Raw genomic sequence first — 19,085 nt, forward strand, 5'->3', positions numbered from 1 at the left:
ATGCACTACCTCCCCCAGATGCTCCAGACCCCGGCTTGTGAGAGGAGTGTGTGTGGAGAAGGTGCTGGGTAGTCCTGCCTTTACCTCACCTCTGGGGAAATAACGGGGATAGGCCCCTTCACACAGCCCAATCCAGACCCAGGGAAGGTGTTCCAGCGAGGCTATCCCATTCAGAGGGTTTCCTTCCAGTCTCATCTCCCTGTCCCCTTTGCTCAGTCACTCATTCACTCAAAGCACTGTGATCTTGGGCAGGTGGCTTTACAACTGTGCCTCAGGTCCTTCATCTGTAAAACGGGATGTAAATGGTGCTTACTTCAGAGGGTTGCGAGAATTAATTGAGATCCGCTCATTCTGACCTCTCTGGGTTTCAATCCCAAGAACTGCCCATCCTTCAAACCTCACCCGTCCCCACGTATTCCTTGGCCCACCCTTGGGTGGTGGGCCACCCCCGAATCAGACTGGCTGGGAGGGGAGAATCTTCGAAAGAGAGATTATTGACACTTGCGCTGCAGTTTTCACATGATTTTTAAAATTTAATTATATGCCCCCTTATGAAATAGTTATTCTTTCCCTCCATTTTACAGATGATGGTGAAGGGAGCATCAGAATGGTTAAGTAACTTGTTCAAGGTCACACCGTAATTAAGGGTCAGAGTCCCAGGTTTACACTGAGCCAAAAATGTCTGTCCCACAGTCACGTAGGAGGCTGCCTTACAACAACCCAGGATCAGAGTGCTGGAGGGGTTTCCAGGGGTGTGGTTAACAGTCTTGCCGGAGATCATACAGACAAGTAGAGTCAGCCAGGATGATCCTAACCTATGCCCAGCTTCATATCGCTGTAAGCCCCCGCGTAACCATGACTTGAGTGTTCTCATTTGGGGAGCCTTTTTTGGAAAGACCCCCACTTGTGGAAGACAGAGCGCATACTACAGACAGGGAAGCCAAAAGTGAGAGTCCTACGTTCAATCAGACGAGAAAGCTGACTTGGCCAAGCCAAACGAAGGAGCAGAGGCACATTTCCTTCATTTGGGAGAGCGAAAATTGGGCCGACTCCACGTCCAGTCGTTCTCCAGCGGCCGGGTTTTTCAAAGCGCTGGGCCCAGCGTCTCGCGAGGACCCTCCCCAGGAGTCCCCCAACTCCGCCCCGCCCAGATGGCCGTCGCGTCCCCCCTCAAGGTCTCCCTACTGGCTCCGCCCTCTGCTGCCCAGGCCCCGCCCCGGCCGCGCGGTGCCCCTCGGCTGGCGAACTCACTCCGGCGAGCGAGCGGAGGCGCTCAGCCCTGTGGCAGGCGGCTGGGGCCGGCGAGGGCGCCGGAGCCGCGGGCGGCGGCGGGGCTCGGAGAGGCGAGCACAGGGGCTGGGACGGCGCGGCGCAGCCGCTGCGAGCGCCACTGAGCGGTCGCGCAACTTCGGAGCCTGAGCGCCGGAGCCAGGCGAGCGCTCGGAGACCCGGAGCCGGAGGGGCGCGCCGGAGCGTGGCTCGAGAGCCGGCGCCAGGCACCCATCGCGCTCCGAGTGCCAGGCGGCCCTCCGCGCAGCGTGGCTGCCGCTGCCCCCACGGAAGGCACGGGCTGGCGCGGCCGGGCGCCGGGGAGGACGGCGAGGAGGAGGCGGCGGCGGCGGAGGCGGCGGCGGCGAGGCTGGGGCCAGGGAGACAGCCCTTGGGGAGAGGCGCCCGAACCGGGCCGCGGGAGCATGTGGGCCCGGAGCGGAGCTCGGGGCGCGCTGCTGCTGGCACTGCTGCTCTGCTGGGACCCGAGGCTGAGTCAAGCAGGTAAGAAGTGATCAGGCCTGGGGGCGCGGGGCTAGGGGACCTTTGCGCCTTACTCTGCCCTGAAGTTGAGGTGGTCTTTCGTCGCACGGATGCGCGCAGGGAAAGCGGCAAGGGAGCCCAAGTTAGAATGTAGATTTTACTGCCTCCCAAAGTGGGCGATGGCGCATCCACATCGCAGTAGGAGGGCGCAGGAAAGGGGTTCACAGGAAGCTGAACTCTCTCTGCTTGCTCCTGAAAGGGATCCCTTCTTCTCCTTGGAAGGGGTGTCGGAGTCAGGGTCTGAGTATCCGGGAGGATCCGCCTCTTGGGGACCCCCCGGCTCCCTGCGCGCCTGGCGTCTGCCCGGAAAAAGAACTGTGGCTTCATAAGCAAGGTGTGCGCTCGCTGCCGTACGCCGGTAACTTCCTAGTCTGGTCCCGGCTCGCCTAGGCTCTTAACGCTACAGGGACAGGAATCTGCAGACCAGAGGGAGAGAGCGAAAGACCTGCGGAGCACAGGAAGCGCTTCGGCAGCCGGGGGAGACCGGCTTCCAGGGCTCCTGAAGCGGAGAGGGCTAAGTCCTGCACACACAGCTTGCACGAGATCGCGGGGCCCGCAGGTCTGGAAGGATTGTTTTTTTTCCCTGAGTGTCGGGGCGTGTGTGTGTGTGTGTGTGTGTTGGATGCGGGCGGGAGTTCTTAGCGATCCTGCCGAGTTTCCTTTTAAATGGGTCACTGACATTCTTGCTGTCCGGGGAACAGACTAGGTGCGCTTTCCTCGGTACAGCGACCGCTCCGGACCCACCAAGATGACTTCTGCGGACTGGTGGGCTCCTGATATAAAGTCCCTGACCCGCCTCTCTCGCTGTGGATTGATACGTTTCTCGCTCGTCCTGTAGCTGGACCGGGCGGGCGTCGCTGGCCAGGCTGCATCTCCCTCCAGAGCCTGTGGACTGACTGGAGCCAGCCTCTGGTACCCGAACCCCAGCAGGTGGGCTGGCCACGGCCACTGGGCACCTTGGCTCCGGAGCCAGGTGGGAAAGGGGCCTCCTGCGCGGAGTCCTCTCTGAGTTGAGGCTGAGAATGGAGCAGGAGAACTGGAGCAGAAAGTGGACGAGTTGACGTAGCCCTCAGCCATCCTACCTCCTGCTTCGAAGTTGCTATCCGCCCTCCCCGCCCCCCCCCCCATAGCCAAAGATTCCTCACCCTGGAATTAACTATTCCCACGGCCAGGAGTGAAGGCTTGGCTTTAGCACATTCCCCACTTTTTTGGGGGGGCAGGGGGATGCAAGTCCTGTGCAAGTCCTGAGTTACAACACTCAATCATTTGATCCAAGTTAATTATGATTTGGGCAGACTCTGGTATTTAAAGCAGTGTTTTGAAGTTGGAAGGTAATGATGGGGACGGGGGAAGGCAGGCTGCTGAATGTCCAACCTTGTTTTAAAGGGTGCAGTTAGTCGTGGGAGGTGCTGGATTGGGGTGTTGGTTTCTGGTTGGAGAGTAGGGTGAAGTCTCTGTTAATGGCACATGGGCAGGATTGTGTCTTGGGAAGCTGCTTTTGTACCAGCAGGACAGTGGAATCAGGAATAAGTACTCAGGTTCTGGGAATTCGGGGCTGTGGTAGGAGAAAGACAAGGCTGGTTGGCCTGTAGTTCTCTGGGTGGGTGGGCTTGGCCAGGAAGGCTGGGGGTGGCCTGCATTTTCTGCTTAACAAAGCATCCAGCCCCCACCTTCCCCAGAAGAAACCCCAGGCCCAAGGCTTTGATGGATTTGGGCACGAATGGTACTCAGCCAGAAATGGCCTCTAATACCGGGCTTTGATTTCTCACCAGCGAGCAGAAGCCGTGTTGGAATTGTGCTCATTACTTAGCACGGCAGGAGCTGCCTGCCCACCAGCCTGGAGATGGGCCAGCTGGTGGGGTCAGCCTGCAGCCTTCTCATTGCCCAGAATGTGTGGCCCTTAGAAACCTGCCTTCAGGAGGGAGAACATGGCCCTGCCTCCCACACAATCTTTTTTCTCTAATGCCACAGGCACAGAGCATTATTCTTTCAGAATGCTCTTTGGGTTTTTCCAGTGGATCTTTCATAAGCCCCATTTCACCAATGGGGAAAACCAAGGCCAGAGTGTTGGCTTTCTCCAAATCTTGCCTTCACTTGACCACAAATCGAAGACTTGTGTGAAGGGCTCCTGTCCAATAGCCAGGCTGATTCAAGCCCAGCAGACCCTCCCTCCCATTCTCATCCACCCACCCCTCTGCCATGAGCCCCGTAACAGACCGTGGCAGGCCAGGCTGTCCCTGCAGAGAAGGATCTTTCCTGGGTGTGTCCAAGCTCCCCTCAAGTGGCAGGCACCTCTCTCTCATTTTCCCCACCCCCACCATCCCTAGTGAATATGGGAATGAGCTCCCTTTACAGCACTGAGAATTTTTTTTAAGCTGTAAAGTCTGATGGTGGAGAAATCAAAACTAGAACCATAAAACCCCAGACCCTTAGAAGGTGATGTCAGCAAGTGACTAGCCAGAAAAGGCCACTTCAGAAGCCCTGGTTGGTCCTGGAACTCGCCTTCCAGCCCACCTTTCAGCCCTTCCTGGAGCTTTTAATGAGCCTTTCCATGGCCTCTGGCTGGGATGGTCGAGAAGGAGCCGAGGTGTCAAGATAATACTTCTTTTTAAGATACAATTAAAATCAGAGTTTTCTAGTGTCTCTGCTTGGGGTGTGTGTGTGTGTGTGTGTGTGTGTGTGTGTGTGTGTAGGCCTGTCCTCGTCTCCCTCTGCACTCACTGTAGCAAACAGCCATCTCACTTAAACAAATGGAAAATCAAGTGTCTTAATGGATTTTCTCATTAAAGTGAAAGCACCACTGCAGGGAAGGAATTTCTCCTGTAATCTCTCTCTGCCACCTCTCTCCCCTCCCCCACAAACAGGGAATTCTGTAGGATAAAAATGATTCTCCTCTTTTCCAATCCACTTATTGAACTGTTGACACTTTGGGACAGGCCAGCTTGCCCAAGGTCACATTGGGACTCAGGGGTAGCATGAACTGAGGCCCCACGACCTCAGTCTAGTGCTGGCTCCATTGTTCCACCTGAGCTGGAGACCCACCGTCATGGGTCTGGGCTTGAAACTCTGAAATTGAGGCATCACTTAAGGCAGGCAGCTAAAGAGAAAATCGCTTTGATGGCTGCTTTAGACTGGAACTCATGGCAGGATAGAGGAAAGAGGTTGAGAGTTGGGAGGGTGAAGAGGTGTTCCAGGAGAGGGGAACCAAGGCAGAGCCAAAGGTCAGGAGCGAAGCTCTGAGACCAGGCAAGTGCCCAAAGGTGGCTCCCCTGACCATCATTGGCCTGAGCAACTGCCCTGACCTGGGGAAGGGAGGGTCACAAACCAAGCTCCCTTGGGCTGCAGGGCCAAATAAACATTAGCATTTTAGAGCTCTGCACTCATTTGTAGAGTCTGGGAACAGAATATGTTTCTACTTTTTATTTCAAAGCATTAGGAGCCAGTGTCCTCTCCACCTCTTTTTTGGTGAGTTTCTTGTGGACCAGAGGTCTTATGATTCTTTTCCTGAGTGTCAGGCTAAAGATGAGGTCTGCCTCCTACCCCGAATTCCCTGAGCCACGGAGGTTTTCTAAGGAGGGTCATGGGCTGCCTAAGACTTTGGGGATGGGCTGGGGGGAGATGGATCCTTTTCATTCCAAGTGCTCTCCAACAAGGTTAGTGATTCTGAATGGACAGTGCTGGGAACCTCCCTCCCCAGGGCCTGCAAGCAGCAGGTCTTTTGACCCTCAGAGTTGGGGTTGCATGGAAAGGAGACAGCTTGGAGGCCACTGCAGCATTCAGGAAAGGGTAGAGGGGGATGGGTCTTAGGCTAGGATTTGGGGGGTGGGAGCCTGGGCCCAGGGAAACTGCTGCCTGGGCAGATGGCCCCCAGAGGGTAGGGAGGAGAACGCGGCGCTCAGGCCAGAGCTGGTGCTTCTCTTGGCATCCTCCTCCTCCTCCTCCTCCTCACCAGTTTCCTAAACAGCTTCCACAAATAGAGTCATTAAAGCTGTGAAGGCAAAATGAAACCAAACAACTGCGTTCTGTGCTTTTATGTTTCTTATTTTTTCAAAGGAAATTAAAAATACCGTAATTAGAATAATACAAGGAGAGAGCATTTTCCGGAAGGCCTAGGGTATGGGCACTTCCCAGCCACTGGGTTGGCTCCAGAGGATGGGGGCTGGGGCGCCACCTCCTGCCCCCTTAGGGTCTGCGATCTGCCGGGGCGCTGTGAGCACTTCCTCCGGCTCCGAGCATTTCCCTGAGCCTGGGTCAGGTGAGCCCTCCCTGAAGTTTTTTGGGAGAAGCTGGCATCCTGGCGCTGGCCTCGTCCCCCTACTGGGGGTTGGGTGGCGCTGGATTGGAGCTCCGGCCTGGAGCCGCCGCGGCCGCTGGGTCCCGGTGAGCAGACAAGCCCGGGCGGAGCGCGCTGAGCCACAGGTCCCCGCGGCGTCCCCTTCGGCGACGCTAATGGCAGCGAAAATATTTGCTGAAGTGCAGGCATAAATCAGCATCCTCCCCGCTCCCCCACCCCCACCCCCACCCCTTTTGTCTCCTCTTCCTTCTCTCCTAAAGCTCTGGGCTGCTGGGAGCGCCCGAATTTACCCTTTCCAACTAAGCGTCCTGATTAGCATTTCCGCCGCTTGGGGGGCTGGATTCTACCCTCTCCAGCGCCCCCCACCCCCACTCGGTGCGTCCCATCTCCACCTTCCTCGCCAGCCGAGCTAAATCGGTCCGCTGGAGCCCCGGGAGCTCTAACGCCACCGCCTAGCGAGTGAGTGCGCCGTGCCGCCCTCCTTCTCACCTCCCAGAACAGGCTGCCCCCGGCGCTTGCAACTTACCCGTTGGCCGCGCTGCTCGGCTCGGCTCGCTTCTCCGAGAAGGCAGGCTTGTGGGTGTGAGAGTATGTATTAAGGAGTGTGTGTGTGTGGAGGGGTGGGGGTGGTGAGAATGTGTATTAAGCAGGTGGGCGGAGGTGGAGTTTGCAGTGGGAGGGGAGGGTGAGTGTGGTGTTGCATTGGGGTGTTAGGCGTGCGTGGGGGCAAGGCGTGCACAGGGGCAAGGCGTGCACAGGGTGTGTACTGGAGGATGGATGTGTGTGTTGAGGAGCGTGCCTTTTGTAACTCAGGATGTGTGATGTATAGGCTGTGTGTGTGTTTGGGTGTGTGGGGGGTGGGCAATGTCATATGGGCGCGCTTGTGGTGTGTTTGTGTATAAATAGGTATGTGTAATGTGGGGACAGTGAGTCACCACCAGGCATGGGAAGCTCCATCCATTGTATTCTGTTGGGGATTCCTCTTCGGGATGGGACACAGGACATTTGCCTGTCAGCACTAAAGAGACCTCATTTTGCCACCAACCTGCACTGTGAGGAGGGTTTGGCCTGAGTGCCAGGTTCTGCTGTTGATAGGGCAGAGGACAGCTTTCCCTGCTGAGTCAGATGGGACAGGCCTGCTTGAAGGTGGATCCTAGTGTTCCAGAGGGAGGAAGGCTGTCCAAGATGGGCCCTAAGCCAGCCCAGCTGCTTGGGCTACTGCCCCTGGGAAGACCAGGGTCCCAGACTGGGAGTCTCCTTCAGTCAGCTTCCAGCTTCCCCAGAGCATGGGACGGCTGTGGTTTGGAGATCTGCCCTCTGAACTGGGTCAGCTCATGCTTCAGCCTGTCTCCCCCAAGGGGAGTGAGGTCTCTGGAGTTTGCTGGAGAAGGGGCCAGCAGAGCTTGAGTGGGTGGCATCCCCAGTGGAGAGCCCCATCTCAGGCTGACATGGCTGGGGCCTGGGACTCACCGTGGTGGCAATTGAAAGAGGACACACCCACACACATGCTGGCCTCCACTGCCCTTACCACTTTCTTGGTCACAGAAGCGCTTCCCTGTGTTCCAGGGCTGGCCACAGGAAGGACTGCCATCCTTTAACTGGAGGATAAGATGGACTGTTCAGGAGCAGGGAGGCCCACAGGCTTTACAGTTTACAAAGCCTTTCGTATGTGCAACCACACTTTGTCCTTGTAAGAACCCACCGAGGAGGTGGAAGCTCACTTAGGAGGCTGAAGAGGCAGGACTGGGACCCAGGTTTATGTTAGTCAGGATTCTCTAGAGGGACAAAACCAATGGAACAGATATATATATCAGAGTTTATCAGATCTCTCTATCTATCTATACACAAAGGAGAGTTTATTAAGTATTACATATATTAGATACATATATATATATGTATATATGAGAGTTTATTAAGTATTAACTCACACAATCACAAGGTTCCACAGTAGGCCGTCTGCAGGCCAAAGAGCGAGGAGAGCCAGTCTGAGTTCCAAAACCCAAGAACTTGGAGTCCGATGTTCCAGGGCTGGAAGCATCCACCATGGGAGAAAGGTGTAGGCTGAGAGGTTAGGCCCATCTCTCTTTTCACATTTTTCTGCCCGCTTATATTCTAGTCTCACTGGCAGCTGATTCAGCTGTGCTCACCCAGATTAAGGGGGGAGCCTGCCTTCTCCAGCCCACCGACTCGAATGTTAATCTCCTTTGGGAACACCCTCACAGACACACCCAGGATCAGTACTTTGTGTCCTTCCATCTGATCAAGTTGACACTCAGTATTAACCATCACAAGGTCAGAACTCCTAAGCAGCCATGGCCACAGCCCTCGAGGAGGTGCTATCTGTAAAGGACGCTGATGTCAACTCTAGAAATGTTAAGTGGCATTCAGAGAGTTGCAGATGCCATGTGAGGGTGACAGATGATATGCAGGGAAGAGCAGAGCAGCGCCAAGATTCTAAGGCATGGGGTTTCCTGGAGGGGTGATGAGTGCCAGCCCTTGCCTCTGTCCTTTTCTGGTCCTTCTGAGAGCATGTCCTGAAGAGAGGATGGAAGGTGCTTGCTAACTGGGCATGTGGGCAGGAGCGCCAGCTGACCTCTCCCTGCTCTTGGGAAATTTGACCCTGTTAGCCTCTGCTCTGTTCACCATCTTGGGATGGGCACCAATCCTTGAGGAACCAACCCTCTGGCCCCATTTCCCCTTCTAGCATCCCAGGTTCAACTGAATGTGTGTGCCTGGGTCACAAGCCCTCTCGGCTGCTTCTGACTCTGTGGGCTAGGACTGGGGCAAGGCCTGGAGGCAAAAGGCTTTCTTCTTCTTGGATCTCTCTGTGTGGCTCCCAAAAGTGGAATGAGCCCAGAAAATACTTTCTAAGCACTGGCAGGGATCATGTTGGGGGTGCGACCATGGGGAGGCATTTCCCTATGTTTTGCCACGTCCCCACTAGAGAACACAAAGCGGGTAAGAAGGGCAGGAAGGAATCCTCCACCTAGCACTTCTGTGAGCCATTTGCCAGGGGTGGGGGTGGGGGGATCCTTTGTCATCACCACTTCTGGGAACCCACAGCTGCTCTGTTTCCACATACACCCCTCCCTGGGGCCTTGGCTTCTGGTGCAGAAGAGTGCATGGCGTGGCCAGCTGGAACTCTGAAGAGGTTAACATGGCCTCCCAGCATTGTCACTGACTAACTTGGTGGCCTTTGGCAGCTCACCTAACTGGACTGTGCCTCCGTTTCTCACCTGTAAAATGGGGGTAATAATAACATCATCCTTAGAATTGCCTTGAGAGTCTCATGAGCTGATGCATGGTAAGGCCCTTAGCACAGTGCCGGGTGTCCGGTGAGCACTCAGGGCCTGTTGGCATGCAGCCTGCCCCAGAGAGAGCCCAGCGATGCGGCAGCACCTTCCTCCACGGGAGTGAAAGCTGGGAAGTCAGGGCCGGGAGTCTCAGCCGCTCCTGGCCGAGGAGTTAGGAGACTCTGGTTCTTCCCTTTCATTTGCTATAAGACCCTGGGCAAGTGCCTTTCCCTGTCTGAGTTCTGATTGTTTGGTCTCCCTCCCTATCTGTAAGTCTGGACTGGGGCAAAGGTGGAAGGATGATGCGTAAGGATGTGGGGTTTTTGTCTGGTTCTATCTGAAGAGGCCCTAGCAGCTAGAAAGCAACAGAGGTAGCTGAGGCCCAGAACCACTGTGTTTACAGAGGCCCCTCCGGAAAGTCAATATATTGACTGGAATGCCCTTGCACACATTATGTGGCCCTGGGTCTCTCTCTTTGAAGCCGTAAATCACCCTCTGGGACTCTGGTCCCTTTTTCCTGCTCCATAAGCATCTCCTGCCTCAGAGACTGAGAACCCCAGATACCAAGCAGGGCCCAGGAGGTAGAGAAGGGCCCCATTGGCAGAGGCAGCCTGGGCATGTGTGAGAAGGGGCCCGTGGTCCCCTACCCTTGTCACCCACTCCAAAGTTCAAGTGCACCCTGCTGAGAGTGTGTTAGGGACAGACTTTGCAGACCTGGACCCATGCCATGCATGGCTCCATTTATCAGACGCAGGGGGAGGCTAATCTTGAGGGTTGGAGAATGAGGACTCCCATCTCCACGTAGGGCATTGGAACACCAGCCCACCCTAAAACTTGAGACACATGCGCACTCATTCTGTCTGAGCAAGTGCTGAGATCTGTGGTCAGAAGCGAAAAAAGCATGGGCCTGACTCTTGAAGAACTGATGGGCTTTGTGCTGCTGCTTGAAGCGTGGGCCAAGTGCCAGGCCTGTGATGCTGGGGTGCAAGGCGGGTTAGGATGATACAACAGAGAGGAACCATTCAAGGATAAGCCGAGATGTGTGTGTCTTTGAAGGGGTCTTGTGCGAGTGTTTAGAGGGCAAGCTGTGCAGTCACATGACTCGGGTTCAAATCCTGACAGTGCAACCATCTGGCTGTGTGTCTTAGAGCAGGTTGCCTACCCTCTCTGAGCTTAGTTCTGAGCTTAGTTTCTTCATTTGTAAAATGGGAGTGTTAATAGCACCAGTCTCATCAGATTTGGGGATAAATGAAATTATGCATAAGAGTGCTTTGCATATTCTGAAGTGCTCGGTAGCATTCACTGTCATCGTCGTAATCATCATCATCATGTGGGTACCATGTATCGGGTGGAATGAAGGGAAATGCCTGTGATGTCGAGAGGAAGAATCTCTTGTGGCCTGGGTGGTCAGAAAAGGCTTACTGGAGGAGGGAAGGTTTGCACTTGACTGGCCCTTGAAGGATGAGAGACTGGGTAAATGGAGAGTAGGACCCTGCTAGGGGATGTGCACATGAAGGCATGGCTGGGAATGTCTGGCACGTCCACCCAGGAGACACATGCTACTGCATTCAGCTTCTGACTCATGTCTGATCATCTAGCAACTCAAGACTTCTAGGGCCTGAGGTCTCTTAGTACAGTGGAAGGGGCCCCAGGTATTAGGATTTGAATCTTCTGGAAGTACCTGGGTCAGCACCTCAGCTTCCCCATTCATGAGATAGGCATGGTTCCACCACCTCCACCAGGTGCTGGTGTGACGTGAACTAACACATATGCAGTCTTGGCAGAGTGGGTGCTCTGTGGATTTCCATTGCCTTCCCTTCTCTTCCTGCCCCTCCTCCACCCCACAATCTAGCTGACCCCTGGCTAGGGCTAGGGCTGGGCCTGGGCCTGATTCTCTCCCTGTGAATACTCTGGGCAGAACAGGGGGACAGAGTCCCCAAGTGGCAAGAGGCAGTTTCCAGGTTGGCCAGAGAGCCAGGGAGAGGGACAGGAGGAGAGAAGCTGCTTTTTCTGGTCCCTGGTGCTTACCTGGGCCTGCTCTGACCCAAGAGGCATCCCCAGGGAGTCTTCTGCTGAGATCACCCAGGAGCCTGCGACCCTCAGCGGCCCCAAGCGGCGTCTGGAGGCATTACTGCCTTCAGGAGACAAAGCCCAAGGAAAGCAGCTCTGTAATGCGATCAGAGGTGCCCGCCTGCCTGGCTGGGGACCTGGACACCCATGCAGGATGCAGAACTCACAAGAAATTCCGTCAAGAATTCCAGGAAAGTTGTCCCTGGCTCCCTCCCCCATCCCTGTCCCACCTTTGGTCATTCTGTGACACAGCAGGACAGAGTGAGATTCAGAGTGAGCAGTGACCTGTGGTGGGGTGGGAGTCTGTTGGATGGGGCAGCCTGCCTGCATTCTTTCCCTTTCCTTGTCACCAAGCCAGGGCCCCAGGGATGGGGAGACAGGTTCGGCAGTGGCAAGTGGGATGGATTGAAACGACTAGGTGATGGCAGAGCAGCCATGGCACTAGGTGACTAGGGAGGCTGAGTCTGATTTTGCTCACTCATGTGTATTCCTGGCATCCAGAGGTACTGGATAAATCTCTGTAGAATGGATGAATGAGAACTCACGGTCAGGCCCTACTCACGAGAGGTAGCTGTGATTTTGTCCCAGCTGCCCATGAACCTGCTGCTGTGGATGAGTAACTGAAGAATTAGAAGATTCTCAGTCTTTGCTTCCAGCCTTCCCCTCCTGCCTGCCTGCTTCCCTCCCTGCATTATCTGCTGCTTGCTTTCTTTCAACATTGTGTGCCCAGCACGGTGGAAGCCAGAGAAAAGTCTTCAGTGATCAGAGCCCCTAGGTAGGAAGGAATTTGTTCACTAAATCCAGTGGGGCCACAGAGAATTATCCAAGTTTTGCAGTCAAGTGCCCTTGGCCCCTTTACATGAGAAAGCAGACTGGCAGACACTTGCTGGGCTGGTAAACTTTGTACTCATCTGCAAGGTGGCCTTTGTAAGGCACAGCTGGTCCAGGCTGCTTTAAAATGTTTGTTTCCTACTTGTAGCCACAAGCCCATTATCACTTCTCTCCATTGTGCCTTCTAGCGGCTCAAGAGGATGCCCACCGCATGGACACTGGCTCTGAGGCCTGAGAGCAAGTGTGGGCTGAGTAGGCATATGTAAAGGCCATGGCCAGATCTGACCCCAGGCCTCAGCCCTCTGTAGCAACTGCTACCAAATTCTTGGTAGGAGCTGGGCTTGGTGCAGGAGAGTATTTCTGGCCACAGGGTCTGGCTGATCCAGACCCTCAGTGGCACCATGTCCAGTACTGGCATCTTTGGGAGATTAAACATCCCCAGGAAGCAGCAAGCCTGGCCCAGCAACCATCCTCAACTAGGGTCTCACTTGTCCGGGGCCCCTGCCACAGGCTGATCTGGAATTCCTCCCCGGCAGCCCAGGAAAGCCAAGATGCTGGGCACAGGGACCCCTGCTGCCGATTTGATCCAGCCCCCTTCCCCCCAAGCCCCCCAACCCCGCCACACACACAACAGCCGGAAAAGCTCCAAGTTGAGGATTGGGACAACTGGATTTTTTTTTTCTTTTTTTGAATAAAAAACTGTATTCTAATCCTAGCCTGTCGCTAGTTTGCTTTGTGACATCGGGCTAGTCCTTTTCCCTCTCTGAGCTTCCTCTGTCCAAATGAAGAGGTTCTGCCCTGGAATCAGAAAACCTGGCTCCATCATTAGCTGCAATTTCATGAGCCTGCATCTTCTCACTATAAAGTGGGGCCCCGATTGGTTGTTGGGGACATTAAAGGAGATGGACATGGTCAGTAAAGGTCAGTTTTCTTTTTTTTCCACCCAGAAGGAAATCCACAAATCGCTGGATCTCACCTTCCAGCGGGATTTTGGATCGCTGGATCCCACATCCACAGAACCCGCCGCCTTCTTTCTGTCTTACTCCCTTTTTGACACGGGCATATTAGACATAAGGTAGAGAGGGGTTGTCCTAGGGACTTCTGAGATCCCTTCCAGCCGTCAAAGCCCATCGCCATAAAGCACTGTGGGTACAGTTCAGGAAGGCCTGTGGGTTGATTTGGTAATCATTTGGGGGTTATCAGCGAGGTGAGAGCCTGCCTTGTTATCCATTTAGGAAGAGCACTGGACTAGGAGTCTAGAATCTTCAGCTCTAAGGCCAAATCTGTCTCTGTGTGATAGACAAATCCCACCCACCTTCTTTGAACCTCAGTTTACTCATTGGCAAAAGGAATAAAAGAAGCTGAATGCCAGGTAGGGCCAAGTGAGAAAATACCCTGAGAGGTGCTTTGGACACTATTCCCCAAACCCCCAGGGCCGCTGATCTGAGGCAGCAGGAGGCCTGCAGAGCAGCCCTGGACTAGGCAGTGCCTCCTGAGAACTGCCTGTGGGGCAGGGATGGGAGGGCCCACATGCCCATTTCCCTGGCTTCTCCCATGCCTGGCTGGCCACGGCCGTTGAGCTCAGTGACAAGAGTTTTGGCCACTTCTCACCCATCTTCGTGCCCCCATCCCCTGACCCCATTGCACACCCCACATCCCAGAACAGAGGAGGCCCGGGTGCCACGTCAGAGAAGGTTAGTGTCAGTGCCGGGTTTGATGCTGTCTGAGCCAACACACCATCTGCCGTGCCCACCAGAAGTTACATAATCCCTCGGCCGGCTGCCCATTCTTAGAAAACGGGGCAGGCAGGCCCAGCAGGGAGTAGAGAGTTAGAGTTTTCTTCTCTGCATTTTGTTCCCTCCCAGCCCACCACATCCCAGTCTTCGCTCTCTGAGTTGCTCCCACACTGTTCAGAGCCTGAGACATAAAAGCCAAGGTGGAGAGAGGCTGAAGTTGGAAGGGGACATGGTGGGTCTTGAGGACTGCTTGCCACCGTGCCACACAGACTCCAGGACACCCTGTGGACACTGCCTTCTGGCAGCACACCTGGCTGGCCACGCCTTGCCAGCCCCACACACTGCTCCTCTGCTGAGCCTGTGGGGAGGACCACTCAACCTTCCAGGACAAATAAAGTCTCCTTCCCACCCGCTAGTTCCTGCAGAGATATTCCCTTTCCAAAATCTTATCAGATCATAAGCATTTTTATTTATTTATTTTTATTTTTTATTTTTTTGATACGGAGTCTTGCTCTGTCGCCCAGGCTGGAGGGCAGTGGCGCCATCTTGGCTCACTGCAACCTCTGCCTCCCAGGTTCAATCGATTCTCCTGCCTCAGCCTCCCAAGTAGCTGGGATTACAGGCGGGTGCCACCACACCTGGCTAATTTTTGTATTTTTAGTAGAGATGGGTTTCACCATGTTGGCCAGGATGGTCTTGAACTCCTGACCTCAAGTGATCCTCCCGCCTCGGCCTCCCACAGTGCTGGGATTCCAGGTGTGAGCCACTGGACCTGGCTGGAGACCATTATTCTAAGTGAAGTAACTCAGGAATGGAAAACTAAAAATCACATGTTCTCACTTGCAAGCGGGAGCTAAGCTGTGAGGATGCAAAGGGGTAAGAATGATATGATGGACTTTAGGGACATGGGGGAAGGGTGGGAGGGGGTGAGGGATAACAGACTACACATCGGGTACAGTGTGCACTGCTTAGGTGATGGGTGCATCAAAATCTCAGAAACCACTACAGAAGAACTTATTATCCATGTAACCAAATATCGCCTGTTCCCCAAAAACTATTGAAATTAAAAATACACACACACACACACACACACACACACCCCCACCCTAGTCCTAAAAGCTGGTATCTTATTCGATGGGGAAACACTAAAGGTACTTTCAATAAGATGAGTAATAGATACCCTGCTAGTATTTACCTCTGCTAGTATTCACCACTATGCTAGAGGTATTAGCCAATGTGATTAAATGAGAGTAGCCAATTAGAAGCATTAGAAAAGGTTAAAGAAGAAGTAAAACTATTCCTACCGATAGTGGAACATACTATAAAGCCTCTGTAATTAAAACGGTGTGCTTACTGGTGTGTGAATTGGCAAATAGACCAACAATAATAGTAAGTTCAGAATGAGACTGAAAAGTCTATGGAAATACAGTATATAACAAAGTGGTATCACAGGTCACTGGGGTAAAGACAGACTCCTTAATAGATGGTGCTCAGACTACTGGGTAGCCATGTGGGAAAAGGTGAAATTTGATTCAAGCCTCACACCATACAGAGAGTTGAACTCCAAGTAGATTTGGGATCTAGATGTAAATACTGATACAACTACTAAATGAAAACATGAGTAAATTCCTTTTTAACCTTGGGGGTGGGAAAGGCTTTCTAACCATGACTTAAAATCCAGAAGCAATAAAATAAAAAACTAGTCAGTTTTATTACATAAAAAATTTTAAATTTTTGACCAAAAAAATCATAAAACACCTTAAACCAAGTCAAGAGACACAGTATTTGACAAATTGAGAGAAATATTCATAACATATGCCACTGACAAAGCGCTAATATTTATAGTATATAAAGTGCTTTTAGATCTAATATCAAGGAACAAAGTGCTTTTAGATATCAAGTTTATAAAGTGCTTTTAGATATCAAGTATATAAAGTGTTTTTAGATATCAAGCCCTAACAGAAAGGTGGAAAAAAAGACAGGAACAGACAATTCACAAAGTAAGATAGAACAATGACCCTCAAACAGACTCGCTTGGAATCAGAGAAACACATATGAAAACAACTACGAGATACCATTTCTCATTTATCAGACGGGAAAACATCAAACACTATGGCCTCACATTATATAGGCATATATCACATATATATAATATATATATATAGTTGTGGAGGGGGCTTGAGCACGTGAGGGGCACCTACTGGGCCTGCTCTGTGCCCACACTGGCCATTTTGCATGCATTGTCTCGCTCAGTCTTCGGGATAACTCTGGGAGGAAGCTCTTAGCAGCAGCACAGAACGGGGCTAGGCCTAATCTAGCTTTTAGTGTCAGGCGTCTTCTAGGTTCAACCCTAGCTTTTGGACTCCAGATTCAGTGCTCCTTCCATGAGCCCACCCTATACCCCTTCCCCAAGGCAGGGACTGGGTCTTACCCCTGCGAACCTTCCTCACTGCCCAGGGAGTGCTAGATGCTCTGAAGTTACCTGTGGAGTGCCTGGGTGGTGAGGGAATTGAACTTGGAGCTGCTTTATCCAATGCAGACTCCTCCAACGTGATTGTGGCCTCCCTAAAGAGCTGTTGATTGATGGATGGAACTGCCCTTTCCCACAGGCCAGTGAGCCAGCCTCAGTCAGCCCCACTGCCATTTTAAGGATTGGTCAGAGAGAGTAGGTGTTTGTGGGTGCATGGGGAGCAACAAGCCCCGGGGGCTGAACATCTGGTCTGCCAGAAAAGAGGCTGAGCCAGACCTCAGCTCCTCCGGAGGGTGGAGGGGACCCTGGGTGGATGGTGTGGGGCATGATTGCCAGAAGGTCCTGCTCCAAGCCTGAGAGTTCTGCTTACCAGTCAGTAAGTCGTTTATTACACACTTGACAGTGTCCTCCTCTGCCCCTGCCTCTGGATCCTGAGGCGTTTGCAGAGGGTAGGGCAGGGCCTGCTGAGGGTCTGGCCTCTCCTGGGAAAGGGGCCGCCGGAAGCGTGCATCAAGCCATCCGCCCGCCTTCCCAACACGGCCCAGTGGACCAGAGCGCTTGCCCGAGCCCCCAGAGGCCCTGATCTCTGCTAGAAGGGCAGGCTAAGCAGAAATTCACCAGGGCCTTGGGGCGTCTCCCTCTCACTCCCCTGGACTTCCTTTCCAAGGCTTCTTCTAGGGAGTTGTGCTTCTGGGGTGGAGAGTGTAGTTCTCAGAGATTCTTAGGAGCTGAAGTCTGGCGGACCCTATAAAGGGGTGCACGAGGGCCCTGCATCCCTTGGCTTGAGTTAAAGCTGGTGGTGAGAATCGGCCCCATGCCATCACTGGCTGTCCCGCCATCGCCTGCCGGTTGCTCCCAGGCACAGAGCGCTGTTGCAGGCAAAAACACCCTTGTATTAACTCAACAGCCCCGCAAAGTCATCGACGTGTGTGTTTTCACTGCCCTTTTACAGCTGGGGCCAGACAGAGCCTTTTACAGCTCTGGAGACAGAGCTACCTCCTGAGCTACACGGTTACCATCTGAATTTTCACCCCATCACCTCCTCTCTGCTTTTGCCTTGGTTTGGCGGCTGAGAAAGATTAAGAAAATAAGCATTGTAGGCTGGTCATGGTGGCTCACACCTGTAATCCCAGCACTTTGGGAGGCTGAGGTGGGTGGATCACCTGAGGTCAGGAGTGCGAGACCAGCCTGGCCAGCATGATGAAACCCCATCTCTACTAAATAATAATTTAAAAAAAATTAGCTGGGTGTGGTGGCAGGTGCCTGTAATCCCAGCTACTGAGGAGGCTGAGGCAGGAGAAGGGCTGGAACCCAAGAAGCGGAGGTGGCAGCGAGTGAGCCGAGATCGTGCCACTGCACTCCAGCCTGGGCAACAGAACAACTTCATCTGAAAAAAAAAAAGAGAAAAGAAGCATTGTAGGCCATTCTAGATTGTCCTTCAGGGACACCCTGTCTTACCCCCATGCTTCCTCTAGGGGAACTCAGCTGGGGATTAGGAGGAACCTGAGGGCTCTTGCTCCGATTGGTCAGAGTGAGGAGTGACACAGGCCTGTTCTGGAGCCAGGATCTCACCTCCACTCATGGCTCAGCGAGGGAAGCTGCTGACCCCTGAATACACAGCAAAGCCAAGGCCAAGCAGGTTGAAGACTGGCAATCCCTGGCCTCTAGCCCTCCTTGCTACACCACAAAGGTGGACCTCAGACTGAGCAGGGCAGGCCAGTGGCCAAGGTAGAAATCGCTTTCAATGGCTTGTCCACCAAGTGACCTGGGGACCTAGGCTGCCTCACTGGGAAGGGACGTTCCAAAGACAACCAGCCACCTTCTCTCTGCCCTCCGAACCTCATCAGGCCTCTGGCCCCTGCTATGTGGGCCTCCCGCCCCATCCCTGGAGCCTGGCACAGCTTCCCTCTGGATGCTCATCATGAGTAGACAGCTGGGACCAGCCTTCCCCATAAGGGAAATTCCAGATCCTACCAAATTCCAAATTCCTTGGCCTTATCTGGCACCATTCTGTCTGGCCTATGACAGGCTTTCTTGTGTGGGAGGAAGGACCTCTGCCCACAGAAAGATTATGGGGCAGGGGAGCAGGGAAATGGGGGTTCCCCACCTTCCCACCACTCAAGCTCCCTGGGTATGTCACAGACTTGTACCATGGCTGGAACACACAGGTTGTTTATATGGCGAGCAGCCAGCATATCTGCCCTTCCAGCAGATTTGGGGTGGGGCTGGGGGTGAAGACAATGGGCTTGACAGCAGCAAGCAACCTCCATGGTGAAGTCATTGTCCCATTTAACCCTGTCAGAGTGGAGATGCTACTTCAAGGCAAATCACTTTCTCTGCGCTTCAGTTTCCCCGTCTGTTAAATGAGGGGGTTGGACTAGTGAACCGTAGAGTTCCTATAGCTTTAGCTGTGCATTGGGAAGTCCCCTTAGCCCAGCAGCCTGTAGAATTTCCTGAGGGGCAGTGGGTGCCATCGTGACATCCACTGGCCTCTTCCAAGCATTTCCTGCCAGGCACCCTAAAAACACAGTTGGGGAGGTGGGGGTTGGAGAGAGTGAGGGCTCGGCTAGGCACCCTAA

The 19,085-nt window shown here is 53.6% G+C and overlaps 1 protein-coding gene across 3 annotated transcripts in view; it reads left to right on the forward strand.

Annotated features, from left to right (window-relative positions):
- The first annotated feature begins 1,243 nt into the window (after nt 1–1,243).
- The window catches only part of UNC5B (unc-5 netrin receptor B), a 62,850-nt gene continuing 45,008 nt past the window's right edge, over nt 1,244–19,085 (forward strand). For 2 of the 3 annotated variants that reach the window (XR_004262172.1, XM_032256261.1), the window contains exon 1: nt 1,244–1,773. Coding sequence is in view for 2 of the 3 variants with exons in the window: in XM_032256261.1 (XP_032112152.1) it covers nt 1,695–1,773 (79 nt within the window). In the remaining variant the exon portion in view is untranslated. The remainder of the gene's footprint in view (nt 1,774–19,085) is intronic. The other variant, XM_032256262.1, reaches the window with a different exon arrangement.

This window comes from Sapajus apella, unplaced genomic scaffold (assembly GCF_009761245.1).
Source record: "Sapajus apella isolate SASKATOON/1434 unplaced genomic scaffold, GSC_monkey_1.0 scaffold94, whole genome shotgun sequence".
In the NCBI taxonomy this organism is placed as follows: domain Eukaryota; kingdom Metazoa; phylum Chordata; class Mammalia; order Primates; family Cebidae; genus Sapajus; species Sapajus apella.